The sequence below is a fragment of the Sylvia atricapilla genome, chromosome 9 (genome assembly GCF_009819655.1).
Source record: "Sylvia atricapilla isolate bSylAtr1 chromosome 9, bSylAtr1.pri, whole genome shotgun sequence".
NCBI classification, from domain to species: domain Eukaryota; kingdom Metazoa; phylum Chordata; class Aves; order Passeriformes; family Sylviidae; genus Sylvia; species Sylvia atricapilla.
This window is the reverse complement of record NC_089148.1, coordinates 21,544,394-21,558,844: the sequence shown is the minus strand read 5'-3', so window position 1 is coordinate 21,558,844 and position 14,451 is coordinate 21,544,394. Positions and strand designations below refer to the sequence as shown.

Here is a 14,451-nt window from a genome sequence, read left to right as displayed (position 1 = left end):
AAGGAAGCAGCGCCGGGAGGAAGGAAGCAGCGCCGGGAGGAAGGAAGCAGCGCCGGGAGGAAGGGGCGGGGGCGGCGCGGCGGCAGCATGGTGAACACCAGGCGGGCGGCGGCGGCGCGGCGCCGGGAGCAGGGGGCCCGGGCGGGCGGCGGCGGCAGCCCCGGCGATCCCGATGGCGATCCCGCCGGTGATCCCGCCGGTGATCCCGCCAGCGCGGCGGAGGTGAGCGGAGCCGGGAGCGGGGCGGGCAGCGGGCGGGCCGTGCAGCCTCCGCACGGAGCGGGGCCCCGGGGCCCGGCGTGGCCGCGGCCGCCGGAGGTCATCGGTCCCTTTAGCGGTGGGAGTTCAAGGTAGGCTCTTTTTGCTTTGCGTGACAGATGTGTTAGCATTCTCTGTCACCTAAAATAATGCTTAGCAGATCATACCTAGTTTTGCGATTGCTGAGAGGCCGGTTTGTTCGTAAACCTGAAATTGTTTTCAGACACCATTTGGGGCACATTTTGACAGTTTATAATATTTAGGGGCTTATAGTTGTGGAAGTCTTGAAATATTCATGAACATTTTTTCTGAATTTGGTTCCCCTGACAACTTGACAGAACTTTTTAGAATCAGGAGATATTTGTTTATATTTCTTAAAGGATGCGTGTGTTTCTTCTCCTGCCCTGACCAAAATACAGTAGAGATATAAGCAAGGGATGGTTTGTCAAGGCTTCTCCCACATTGGTAGGGCTACACAGAGACATGTAATATGCTGTCAGTTTAAGTAGATTTGTTTAACAAGATTCTTAGTTATTTTTATAGCATTCTTTTTATGTAGTTTATCTGTCAATACCATACCTTTATTTTACTCCTTTTCTAGGTGGGATCTGCTGAAATTAGTACTCCTGTGACTAGGAGGATGACTAGAAGAGCTAAATCAGTTCGTAAGCCAGAGGTGATTCAGGAATTTCCACTTGAAGAGTCGGACCATGCAGAAAGGAAATCAGATGGCAGTGGTAGCTCAGAGATGCAGATCGCTAGGAATGAGAACACAGCTGTTCAGTCAGCACAATCAGTTGCTGAACCACTAGCTGATGGTGATGTGTCAGAAGCAGAATCAAACTGCTCTTCTGTGTCTGGTCTCCAGACACCTTTGTTTGTAAGAGTAACACGAAGGCGACAGATTGTAATTCCTTATCCACCAGATTCTGCTGACAAAAAAAGACACAACAGTACACCTTTTGTCAATAAGTTAAGTAGGATTCTGGATGAAGATGATGTCTCTGAAGCTGAGTCTTGTTTCTCTGCTGTTTCTGGTGTCCAGATGCTTAATGTTCCCACAAGTACAAGGAGCAGACAAAGTAAAAAGAAATTGCAGCCACAGAGAGTTTGTGAAGCCCAGAGTGAAGATACTTCTGATGCAGAATCATGTTACCTAATTTCTCGTGTGGAGCCATCAGTCACTACCAAGCGAATTACTAGGAGCATGCAAGCGAAATCACAAGCAGAAAATACTAAGCAGGCTGAGAAAAAAACCAGATCTGTTTCAGAAGATGAGAATTTAACTGAGGGCATTATTGAATCTGAGCCCATAATTTCTGATTCTGGACCTACTGCAGAACTTGTCAGTGACACAGAAGATGCTTCCACCCTCATTGACAGTAATGAAGAACCCAGGTCACCTAAAAGCGAATGTGCTTCCAAATGTGCTAATGCAACCCAGAGTGAAGACACGAACGAAGAGATTTTAAGTGATGTGACATCCAGTCTTACAAAAACAAAACAAAGAGACACTAAATCACCTGTGAAAAAACAACAAAAAAATATACAGTCTACTGAGATAGACCATTCAGAAGCAATATGTGGCCAAATTCAAGATGACAGGAAAATACTTAGGAGGGAGGAGAAATTAGAGCGTGTGACTGTTTCTTTGACTGATTGCATGAGTCCCAAACGATTTCTAGAATCCCTAGGACAAGTAACACCAGGTGAAAGTAAAAACACTCCAGAATGTGAAAGAGCAGATGCTGAGGCAGATGCACAGCAGTCCTTCTCGTGTGATGATGAATTAAAGAAGAGTAAGCAAACTAGTGCAGTGAGCAGCCCATCAGAGGACATGGCTGTTGCACAGACAACCGCAAGCATTTTTGGTGAAAGGATGCTCAGAACTGGTGCAAAGAGTGGTGACAACCAAACAAAAGTATGTGAGGTATCCCACAGCAGTGAAAAACCAAGCAGTGATAATTACTCTGTTGCATTGTTTCTGAGCAGCAGTGACAGTCATGACTCTGAAAATAGTGATGTGGCAGTCATAGAATCAGTTGATGAGAATCTGTGTTATAAAGAGTCAGATGAGAGAACTCCTTCCTTCAAAAAATCTTTTAAAAGCAGTTCACTGCATGTTGATGGTCTTTTTGCAATTGATACTGAGCCTGGCATGAGTACCAGCCAAAATTATTATCTGGATGATGTAGACCAAGACAGTGATGCTGAAAGTAAGCATGAAGGGGATGAAAAAGATAAAGAATCAGACTTGGAAGAGGATGAAGAGGACTTGATAGATGAAGATGAAAAAGATGAAGGTGATGATCTGTTGAAAAATAAGGTTGACATGTAAGTACCTTGCTAGGAATAGCTAAAGAATCTGCATTTCATTTAAGCATATGCACATTAAGCACAGAATAAATAAGTGACTAATCTCATCATGTGTCATGTTGCTGCAGAAAATGGTGTTGCACGTATTACAAAATATGAATATGGTCCATAAATTTAGGTTTTGGGATGTTTTTCAGTTTTGAATATAGTAGGAACAGAACTGTGAAATTTTTTTTGGCATCTGGAGGCCTTGGATGTGTTCTGCTTAAAAGTCAATGTGAAACTCTATTAAACTGGTCAGGCTGACTGAATTGGTTATTCAGGTCACAGTTTCGTTAGTTTTTTTTCCAGTTGGAATGTGGATAACAAAAGATCCAGTAAATTTCTTACACATTGCCTGATTAGATCATGCTTTTTAAACATGATTTTTGCATGTAATTTTAGGTGTCATTTCTTGCTGTGCTGTGGATGGTGACACTTCAGGTGAAACCTAGCATGGAATCAGAATAATTTAGGTGGAGTGATACTTCTTGAATTCTTGTTGTCCAGCTACTGCAGAAATCCCTTCTTAATTTTAAAGCATAATATTCTTATAGGTTGGATAAGTAAGTCTTAATCTAGTAAAAACCTTCAGGTAGGCCAGAAGTCTTAGCTAAGAAAACAGCCAAGCATTCAGTGTGAAGGCCTTATTATACAAGATCAGTCACAGTGTGATGGAAAGTTGTTAAAGGGCTTGTATTAATAAGCATTCAGCCTTCAGTAAATACCTGTTATACCTCTATAGATATTACCAACTTTTCACCATTGTAGTTCAGATCTTTTAAACATTCTTGTAATGAAAAACAGACATTTTACATTGTTTGTGGATACATTCCTTTGGCTGCCTGAATGAAGAAATGAAACAAATGTGAACATACTAACTTTGAAATTTCATAGAACCATCAGGGCTCTGAGCCATTGACCACAATCCTCTGGATGCAGCCATCCCATCCAACCACTTATCCAAGTTTAATTACTTTGTTCCTAGTACGGTTATACAGACAAGGACTTAAACATTCCTACCATGAATTCTAGTTTCTTCATGCTTCTTATTAAGAGTTACAGTATTTTTGGCACCAATATGTTTGGGATTTTTCTCTTTAACTAGCAAGCTTGTCAGTGTATAGAAAGATCATGAGTTCTTCTGTCAAGGTTAAGCAAATCTAAGAATTCAGTGATACAGAAGATAATAATATCTAAGGTGAGACTACAGTATTAGAATTATTATGAAAGATTTGTGGAAGTGATTCCACAGGTATTTTTTAATAATAAGTCTTATTTCATGTAATGGCATGAATCTCCCCACACCTGTCATTTTAGAATTACATAATCTAGATAACAAGACTTACAATCATTGCAGAACGGAACCTAATTGGGAAGAATAAGAGAAATATTTTTCTGTTCATCCTCCTCAGAGGACAGTAGAAGGTTTAGCTGCATGCATGTTACAATGTTCTAATAATTAACTATTTTCTCCTTTAGTTTACATCTTTCCAGTAGCATAGACCCTGGTTTGAATATCAAGAAGCTTGGAGGTTTATATATCAGTTTTGATGCAAAAAATCAGAAACCTATATCAAGTGTAACTGAACCACTGAAGGAGAAGAAGAAGAAGGACCAGGTAATGTGTTTACAGTTGTTCAGTTATCTGTGACTACAGTAACACAAAGATGTTAATCTAAGAAGGTTGGTTTGTTTGATTTTAAAGAGGTATCCTTTTCATGGTTCATTGAGGATGTACATTCTTTTTGGCCAAAGTGTGGTTTTGCATTTGGTTTTAATGGTGGAAATTTAAATATGTTTGACTTTTTAGAAACTGAAAAACAGTGCAAATTCTAGCATTACCTTGTAAAATAAATCAAAGTTGATTATACCCGGAGTTTTGCCTAATGATACACGAGCTTAAGGTCTGCTGACAAGATGTTCAGCCCATAGCCAGAATGAATTCTAATAAATAAAAGTCTATACCCTAGTATGGACTTAGCAGATTTTTTAAAAGGCACCCTCTGAAGTAAAGAGAATGTGTTATTTTTGTTGAGACTCTTTTCTCTGGCTTATCCCTGATACTCCTCTTTACTCCAGAGGATTTCCTCACATCCTCCAGAGCAAGTCAGCTGCTTTCTGTTGTTGTCCAGTGTTCTCTTTTGAAAATCCTTACTGCTCATGTATTGCATTAGAATGCTTGCTTAGATTCTGCATGGTTCCTTCAGTAGGTTCTGTAAATACAGTTAAACAGTAAAATTTGTGTCAGTGAGGTGGCTCTCTAATGTTCAAAAAAAAATGTTACAGCTCTTGCAGAAAAGTGTAATAACTCCAGACTTTGAAAGAAAGGAATGTGTCCCACCCTACAGAGAATCACTTCACCAGCTAAAGAAACAGCGAAGGGTAAGTGAAGAACTGCCTCAAATAACGAAACAAGCTGTGGTAGAGAGCTGCATGCTGGGGCTCTGTGCATATCCAGGCCTCACTGGAGATTGAGTGATGAACTGCAATTTTGTGTCTTCTTTGAGTTGTCCTGTGAAAAGACATCCTTTCAGTCACCAGTACAGTGAAGTGAATGGTTATGTGCTCAGTACAAATCTGTCGTTGATGCAGTGCTCTTTTATAATAGTGGTCATAGAGTACGTGTTTTAAGGGTAGGTATTTACATTCTAAAGGCTTTATCTGTCTTTTACAGGGAGGAGTTCCCTTTTCTGTCCTGTCCTAGTTGCTGCATGCAAATTCATTGTTCTTGGTATTGCATCCTAGGCAGAGCGAGAGAAAACAACAGGTGATGGCTGGTTTGGTATGAAAGCCCCAGAAATCACGAGTGAACTGAAAAATGATCTTAAAGTTTTGAAAATGAGAGCTTCGTTGGACCCTAAGCATTTCTATAAGAAGAATGATAGAGATGGTTTCCCCAAGTACTTCCAGGTAAGGAAGCAGCAGAAGGTGGCATTGTACTGCTGAAGTTCTGAACAGCTGTTTAAGGATACCTAATAATGCCTAAATATTTTGTAGATATTTTCTATGTTCATTTAATTTCCTATCTTAATTATTAAAGTGTTTTGATTACTTGGCTGGACTTTGCAACTGTTTAACTTTGTGTTACATTTATGCTGTGTATGTTTTTAGCTTTGGCTGATCTCATAGGAGTGAACAAATATCTTACTGGGTCCATATTTTGAACCCTGGGAGGACTAGATTTTCACTGCTTTTTTGGAATACTGGCCTTTCTAAACAAGTGTGTAGAAAATAATTGGCTTTTGTTTTCTTACTAACTAATACAATTTAAATGGAGACAGCTACCTTTGTGATAAGATGAAATTTTTGCTACTTGTAGCTCTCAGCTTTGAAATGGTTTGCATCAATAAAATTTACTACAGAAAACTGTGCAGTCTTAAAGCTCAGGCCTTCTTCTCTGCACTATGCAAGGAGATCAAAAGGCACTGCATACAAAACGTGACTTATTTATTTGGGTATTTTGCACTTTAATTAAGCAGCTGTCATTCTCATCTGTTCTGTAGGTGTCTGTAGGTATTTTCATTTTTGTTTCCTAGGTTGGAACTGTAGTTGATTCTCCCATAGACTTTTACCACAGTCGAATCCCTAAGAAACAGAGGAAGAGAACAATTGTGGAAGAGCTGCTTGCAGATTCAGAGTTCAGAAGGTATTTTAAAGTAGTTCTGTAATGCTAATATCCCTTGTAAAAGAGGAATATTTTTAACTCTGTAGGCATTTTTGGTTTTATTCAGCTTGTAGGATGGGTTTTTTTACTTTCAAGAAATATTTTTAGTCTTTTAGCACTTCCATGGTACTGCCATGTAGAAGGTCTAAGGAACCTTTATCTAAGGAGATAATTAGACTGAGATAATGTATATTTCATCTTCATTAAAGGGTTTTATCCAGTTTTGGTCATCACTGTTGGCAGCCACTCGTAAAGACTGATTATTTTTTCTTGGCATAAGAAAAGATAGAAAAGAGTAGCCTGTAATTCTGTGAATGTTGATATTATTTCCTTTTATAAATACATCAGTCTGCCACCTGTCATGGGAATCAAAATTGTGCTAAAAGATTTACTTGAAGATTATGATTGGATTAATTAATGTCTACATGACCTACAGTTGCTGGAGTAGATCATTTAGTTGGTCCATTTTGGTATTGATTATTACATGATGTTAATGTGCACTTCTCTTTTCACATGACATGAAGTAGTGCATGATTTGGGATTATAGAGTTAGTTTTGTCAAACTTTTAAATTAACTATAATGCCTTGCCTTGGGAAGGCAAGTTACTGTATCTATTTTCTTAAGTGGTTTTCTGGTTTGACCTGATTTATTAGGTATTTATTAGAAAGTAGTTTTAAAAACCGATGTATTTGATATTTGATTTGTTACTTTGTATAATGGCTAATTAAGGGGTTTAATCATGTACTTAAGCATTAGTGAGGTTTTGGTGTTGCATTTAAAGCCTCAGCACTGCTCAGTGTGTGTCTGTCATACTCCTTGGTGAAGGTACATAAGAATCAGTGTTAGAGGAGCTAACAACTCACATTCAGCAGTTACCCTGCTCCTTGTTTAGTATCCACCTCATCTCAGTTTTCTGTCTGGAGAACAGTAAGGTTTATTATCTTCAGTGTGGTGAGAAGGCACTATAAAAGTGGGTGTAATTTCTTCATGGTATTGTCGAAATTGTTGAGTCCTCCCCCTTTATGAGCAGTAGCAGTGTTTCAGCAAACTGTCCAAAATGTGACTGCATATGCAGTGAAGACCCCTTCACCAAAATTAATTACAAAATTCAATAGAATTTACTTCCAAATCAAATTTACCTGCATTTATCATTGATCCAACTGTTAATTCCCCTTTACTTATGCATAAGTATACAAATCAAAGAATCTGATTCAGAAAACATGAGAAAACTCAGTTTGGCAAATAATGTGCATAGAGTACTGTCCATGTTACCTTTTCTTGAACTTTGGTTTGCCATGCTTAAAAGTAAATTATCTATTTTGTTCAGATATAATAAAAAGAAGTATCAGGAGATCATGAGTGAAAAAGCAGCTTTTGCAGCAGGGAAGAGGAATCGGAAGAAGAAGAAATTTCACAATTAAGAGTTGAAGAAAAATACCAAGCTGGAACAACTTATATGTTATAAAGCTTTATTACAGAATGCTTTGGTTGTGGTGTTTTGTTTGGGTTTTTTTTTAATATTGCAGGTCACGTGCAAATTGATGTTTAGGGAAATTCCTGCCATGAGAGTTTGCTAGGAAGCTTTAGCAAATTATAGGTATCTCAATTTAAATTAATTTAGACTTTAAAATTACTTTTTATTTTAATCAATATTTGTGTTAAGAGAAAATTATATGAAAGCATATTGTTAAGTCTGAGTACAAAATTCAGCTTCACAGATTGTGGTCTTCTCAGGCTTCAGACTTCACATCAATTAATCGGTAAATTCAGTTTAAAGTTATATGTGTAATTCATCTTGGCACATACTGTGTGCCAGGATATTTTCCATGACTTGTCAGAGGTGCCATTGGCCAAAATTGTAATGGAAGATATTGAAAAATGGTTTGGTTGTGAAGGGTTTATTTCAACACTGACCATAACAGTGTAGAGAATGTTCTGGGATTCAGTGCCTACACATATATTTTTATATTTATGTGTGTATATATTATTTTATATAATATATATAATTTAGAAGATTAAATTTACATATTATTTAATAAATAATATAAGTAATACTTGTATGTAAAATTTCAGTGATCACATTTTGCTTTTATTAGTTCTTACAATTTGATTATTGTCTAATGATATTTTTGAAAATAACATTGGCATCCATCATCTAGGGTTTGGTGTGCAGGTTGTGTTTGGTAGCTGACCTGGAATAGCTCCAGGTGAACAAATAGAGTGAATCTGGAAGGCCTGTGGGCCATTGTAGAGCCAGAGATGTCTGCAGCTCAACTCCCCTGTAGTGATGGCCTTTTGTGATTGTCACAACTGCTGTGGTGTTTGGTTGGTTTTTAACGACCTGGTCATTTTATTGCTGATGGAATTAGTGTGACTTGGTTACTGCCCTGAGGTAGCAGAAAAGATGGATAATAGAAGAAATCAAACTGGCACTACATTGTCTTAGGTGGATTGAGTGATCAGGTAGAAGTCATTATCAGAGGACCAGTGGTTGATTGTTTTGTTACCACAGGAACACTGAACTTTAAAGGTTGCAGATTTTAAGCAAGAAGTACTTAACTGTGTTCTTGACTAATGTTTAACCATCAAGTTTTCTACTGAGAAGTAGTTTTTTTAAGGATTAGTTAGTTGTGCTGAAATGAGCATTGTTGTATATGTTAAACACTAACTGAAGCTTGAAGGAAATTTTCCTCAGATCTTTTAGGGTGTTTGTTATCATCCCAAAGTTGGCCATAATGTTTTACTACCAGAAACAGACAGGAATCTAGGGTGCTTAAAATGTCTTCACTGCCTGGAGATGAATGGTGTCAAAATAAATTGAATTAATTGGGAAATACTGAACAAGTATAAGTAGAACCACCTGTCCCCAGGTCTCAGTTAATATGCACAGGGTGTTTTAATGCAAGTATATTTATGTCAACATCTCAGTTCCCAGTAAATTATAAAACCAATAAAAACTATGGTGTCTTGTTCTCCGTCCAAGACATGGAAGCACAAAAATTTAATACTGAACACTGAGAAGAAAACAAGGCACCACAGTAGTCATTCTGTTGCATCCTGGTGTGTCCAAGTGCAACTTTGGAGAAGCGGCATGTGGGTCTGAAAGACTTAAAAAGACAAATGCGAGCTGTGGTGTGTTGCACAGCAAGCAGCAACTTTGTGCCTGTTGCTCAGGCTGCTCAATAGCTACAGAAATTAATTCACGTGCAGCACAGCTAGAAGGGGGTTTGGTTTGTGTTCTATATCCTTTCCCTTTGATTGTTCTAATCCCTTCTGTTCTGTCCCATGCTGTGGCCAGCGAGTGCTCTGTGCAGAGAGGTGCTGGCTGTTCCCAGGGCTGCGGGGTGGCACCTGCAGTTGTGTTGGCCGGCGGTGCCGGTCTCCTTTGCTCGACACCTCTGTTCCATGGGGCACTGCACAGAGCAGCTTTCCTTACCCACCGCTTTACATTGCAGCACGGGGAGATGCGCTTTGAAACTGGCGCAAAGTTTAAGGTGCTGGAGAGATCGAAACCCAAATGCACCTGTGGTTATTAGAGTTCTCTGAAAACACATAAAAGCTTTCTTGAAGCTTTGCCTATCAATTACCGGTAGTATTTTCTTTTAATGGCAGAAATATTTGTGCTAATTTGTAATTCTGCCTTTGCTGACTCTGATGGTTAATGTGCCTGATGTTGTTTCATATTCAGATTTTCCTTTATTGCTTTTAAATAAGCATTTTTACAGTTACACCTGCAAGATTTAAAAAAAAATTATCAAGAAAACGCCACAATTTTAATAATTCAGGAATAATGACTCAGATTAATTTATTCCGTTCTGAGCAAAATCAAGGTGGTTTGTTTATTGCTGCTACTGTTGTACCACCTGTTTTGATTGCTGTAATTAAAATGGTTCTTCATCTTCAATCTGGTGCTAAGTTAGAAAAGATGCTGTTAATTCCGGTGTTTCGTCGACTGCAGTTTGTGGGCTTGCTTCATGACTTGAAAGTAACCAGAAATGTATCACGGTGTTCCGCTGTAACTAAAGTGCCTCGAGGAAAGACAAAAGTCTTGGTTTTTCAAGTAAAATTATTTTCCGTAGACTGTCCTGGAGCGTACCGCGGGGCGGGCTGTCGGTTCTGACCGCTCTGGCGGAGCTCGGGCCGGGCGAGCAGGAGCAGAGCCCTTCTCCCGGTGCCCGAGGGCGGCAGGGCCGGGAAGAGGAGAGCACAGCCTTTGTCGTGCTCCGCCTTCTCGCTGGCGGTGAGGAAGGTTCGTGTCGCCGGGCCGAGCGGCCGCGGCGGGTTCGGTCGGGGGCTGCTGCCGCCGCCCGTTTCCAAGCGCTCCCCAGAGCGCCAGGCGCGGCGGGAGGCGGGCCCGGAGAGCCTCGCTGACGGGAGAAGCGCCGGGCCGGCCAACCGGATACCTGCGGCGGTGAGGTAAGAGACGGGAGAGCGCGGGGGAGACATTTTCGCCCGAAAGGCGTAGGGGGCGGGGTAGGTTTATTAAAAATAAAAAGAGAAGACACGACTCCGCCGGGACTCGAACCCGGAACCTTTGAATCCCTTCAACCCTCTAGAAGTCCAATGCGCTATCCATTGCGCCACGGAGCCACCTGTTGGAGTTTCCGCACACCGTCCATAGAGCCTGCGCGCGCCGTCACGCAGCCCCGAGCCCTCGGCTTTTCTCTCTTTTCTCGTTTCAGCTTTAGCTTTCCTCGCCAACACCGGCGGGGTTGGTCGTACTCGGTGTAGCGCAAACGAGTCTGGCCGCAGCCCCCGCGGGCTGCCTGAGCGCTGCTCACGGCCCGGGTGGGGCCCACGGCGTCCTGCGCAGCGCTGCCACACGGCTGCGTCCTCCTTTCTCACGGAAGACCGACTTCATCAGTGATCAGTAGAAAATATTTGTTGTCATTCTACTCTGGATTTTCCAGTATTGATCCTTATGCTCGGAGAATATCATTATAATTAATCCACAATTGCCTCGTATTGAGGAACTCTTCCTCCAAATGTCTGTAAATGCTCAGTAGCAGCGCTCTCCCCCGTGGATTCAGAACGAGATTTTTCCATAAAAGCTGTAATTCTAGTCTGAAACAAGTCCGCGATACCATTTTTTTTAAAATCAAGAATAGGTATAATAGGAACCCCAAGGGCCTAGAGTACGCGGTTATTCCTCCTTTAACCTTGCTCTTCAGTATATTGCAAGCGGAGCCGGCGGCCTGCTGGAGGAGGGGCAGCCCCGAGCAGAGCTCCGGGCACTGAGCCCTGTGCAGTAAATCTCTGTGAGAATGCCGTGCTGCACTTTGTCATCATTTAAAAGTACAGGTATCCATAAGAGTGGAGAAATGCACGTCCTAAAATCTGAGGAAGCTAATCACACCGATGTAAAATAACCTGACTCGTACACACACTCGCCGAGGTATTGCATCCGAGTGTAATGGATAACCGCGGTGAGTCCGGCAGTGCGTCCTGTGATTCCCAGGAAACCAGCGGCTGTGCCTGTGGCCGGCAGTAAGGCAGAGCTCTTGAGCTGCCTCAGGACTGAAGAGCTCCTGCAACGCTGCCCAGAAAAGGAGGTTGCTGGAAGGGTTCAGCAATTACAGCAAATACCAAACTGGAGGTACAACCCCAAGCTAACAGACTGTTGTCAAGTCAGAACATTTGTAAACAAACCCAAGAATCACTAAGCTGTACAAGATTCAGAGCAGGTCTGGTCGAATTTGCAGGCTCTGGGTCTTGCTACAGTTATTCTGTAATGGACAGAATTCTTCATAGTGCTCCTGGTAAAGCAGTGCAAAGTCTGGAAAAATTGACTCCTCAAAGCCCTGTGCTGCAGAAAAGAAACAGAAGTATTGTTTTTAAGAACTGAGTTGATCTTCAGAAGAATAATCTTAAATTTATGTTTGTGCAGTTCAAACAAACCTCTTGTAAGTAACTAAGAATCACTGTAAACATCTTGTGATTTGTGGACACCTGGGCACGTTCACTGTGGGGTGCAGGGAGTGTTGGTGCCGCACCAGTGTGATCTGGTAGTGTGGCACCTTTGGACAGCATGGCACTAAGTGACTGCAGACGGTGAAGAACCATTCTTTTCTGTCACAGCACTGGTTCTGAGCCTGTAAGAGTGAAGAATTGTGACTCTCACATGTTTGTTACTTCCTCTTGAATTTTCGTTGCAGATAGTTGGTTTATCAAGGTAGATAAAGGCCAGTTCCATTCATGCAGGAGGACTGACTAGGGAAACGTTTGGAACTTTCCCAGAAATGTTTCAAAATATCCAAGTCGTTTTGCTTTTTTATTCTGTAAATGTCGTCCCGGTGCAAAGTCCACCTTTGCGTTTGCACAGCAGATGGAGCTACTGCCTGAGAAACAGGGCAGCTCACGGGTCATGAACTTAGGAAATGCGGCCATAGGCAAAAACGAGCGATCTGATTAACCTTTGCTGGCGCCTGGACCCAGATCAGTCCTTTGGACTTTCCCTCTTCTGGGACTGTCTGAAGTCCAGTTTTGTTACAAGCTGGCTTTCATTTCAGCTCCTCTTCAACTTTATGTTCTTTTTCTAGGAGCAGAAGTTACTTGGAATAGAGTTGTGCTGGGTTTAGTTACTGGCACTCAGAGAAATTTTACTGAGCTCAACAACGTGCCATTTTGCTAATTTTTAATGGGAGGAGAAACTGAGGTAGGAATACCTTGAATACACAAGTCAGGAAGTGCATCTAATGGCAGGAAAAAATATTATCATAATATAACAGTCTTCTATTGATTAAAATAAATCTAGATGTTATTTATGAAATTGAAGTGATCTTTGAGAGACTTTTTACAACATGGGTTTCAACATTAACTTCTGTTAATGTACTGTAGCGCTATTTACTGTATATCCAATTACTTTTGGTAAGATTTGAGCCTTAAAATGTATTAAAATGGCAGAGCTTCCACAGGTGTTTGTTGGGAGTACCACCACCTTTCTCTAAAAACAAATGTAATTAATCCACTTGTTGAAAGAGGGCAGAGAAGGCTCTCATGCATAGATTGCCTAAATGGGACCCTTACAGCATCTGTACATTTCAGGGAGGATTATTACAACCCTACTGCTTTAATGATTCACCTGTGTAGTGCAACAAGAAAAAGCACCCTTCAAACTGGCAGGAAAAGATTCTGGGATGCACAAAGTCTGAGATGCTGGAAAGAATTCTTTGAGGGAGAGTTCCTTTTGGTAATTTACAATTTGATTCATTTTTTAAAAATTTATTTTCTTAATGTGAAGATAAATGCTCAGCATTGTAGATGCTTCTGCATCTCTGCCTTTTCCTCAGTGAAGGCTGTAATTGCCATGTCACTATCGGGGTATTGGGGAATTTGTGAGGCTGCCAGCAGGAAACTGTTAAGAACTTCTTCCAGTTCTCTTACTTATGGTTGTTGTTGGACTAATGCATGTTCTGTCCTCTTGAATATATTTGGGTAGACAGGAGAAGTTCCTAAGAGCAGTGCCTTTTAGGAGTTGGGGACCCATGATCGAGATGTGTTATGCCAAATCATCTCTACAGGGGATTAGAATGTTAATTCTGTGTAGTTCTATTAATAGATCAGGTGCTGCAAAGCCATTTACTTCAAGAGTGCTTCCTAATAGTGCCAAAGTCTTGTGGCATCCCTCAGAGCACTGCAACAGGATATTTGGAGAAGTCCCAGCTAGTGCCTCTTGCAAAAAGTGGAGTACATCTGATTTGCAGAGAGATGGGAGTCTGTTTCAAGACAATTTCAATGTTCTCTGTTGTTAATTTGATCTGGTTTTTTAATATTTTATTTTTAAAAAAAGGCATGATTTCTGTCAAACACCCTTCAAAAATATCCAAAGTGATGCCTTTCACTATATTTTAAAATTCTATTCTTAAAAAGCCCTCTTTTTTGTTTTTCTTAAAAATACTGTTTATCAGTTTACTTAAGAGCCAAAGCAGTCTTAAAGACTACACCCTTGAGTTAATAATTATCAAAGACAAAGGTGACTGCAAAATTTTGGCCTTGTCTTACATTTTGAAATCTAGATGTAACCATTGGGGCTTTTTGGTTTTTTAATTAACACTAAGCCACTGAATATTTACAGTCGAGTTGTTACTTTGCAGCTTTACAGGTGACACTTGAACTCAGCTCCTCTTATGCAGTTCAGAAGAAGTGTATCTGTGGCCCAGTGATTTAATCC

The 14,451-nt window shown here is 40.7% G+C and overlaps 1 protein-coding gene and 1 non-coding gene across 2 annotated transcripts; one reads left to right on the top strand and one right to left on the bottom strand.

The window, feature by feature from the left end:
* The first annotated feature begins 58 nt into the window (after positions 1–58).
* On the top strand, positions 59–7,761 carry DNTTIP2 (deoxynucleotidyltransferase terminal interacting protein 2). Its single transcript, XM_066325221.1, has 7 exons — positions 59–222; positions 860–2,592; positions 4,096–4,234; positions 4,903–4,998; positions 5,362–5,526; positions 6,153–6,262; positions 7,609–7,761. Exons 1-7 carry the CDS (start codon positions 88–90, stop codon positions 7,700–7,702), a joined length of 2,472 nt encoding a protein of 823 aa, XP_066181318.1. The 5' UTR covers positions 59–87; the 3' UTR covers positions 7,703–7,761.
* A 3,024-nt stretch (positions 7,762–10,785) lies between these two features.
* On the bottom strand, positions 10,786–10,871 carry TRNAR-UCU (transfer RNA arginine (anticodon UCU)). The gene is given in 2 exon segments: positions 10,786–10,821; positions 10,835–10,871. It is a non-coding gene; the product is annotated as a tRNA-Arg (tRNA).
* Positions 10,872–14,451: the final 3,580 nt, after the last annotated feature.

Coding starts and splice junctions, on each gene's coding strand:
- DNTTIP2 (XM_066325221.1), top strand. CDS start 88: ATGGTGAACACCAGGCGGGCGGCGGCGGCGCGGCGCCGGGAGCAGGGG. Junction 5,527..6,152: donor GTTTCCCCAAGTACTTCCAG/GTAAGGAAGCAG, acceptor TTTGTTTCCTAG/GTTGGAACTGTAGTTGATTC. Junction 6,263..7,608: donor GCAGATTCAGAGTTCAGAAG/GTATTTTAAAGT, acceptor TATTTTGTTCAG/ATATAATAAAAAGAAGTATC.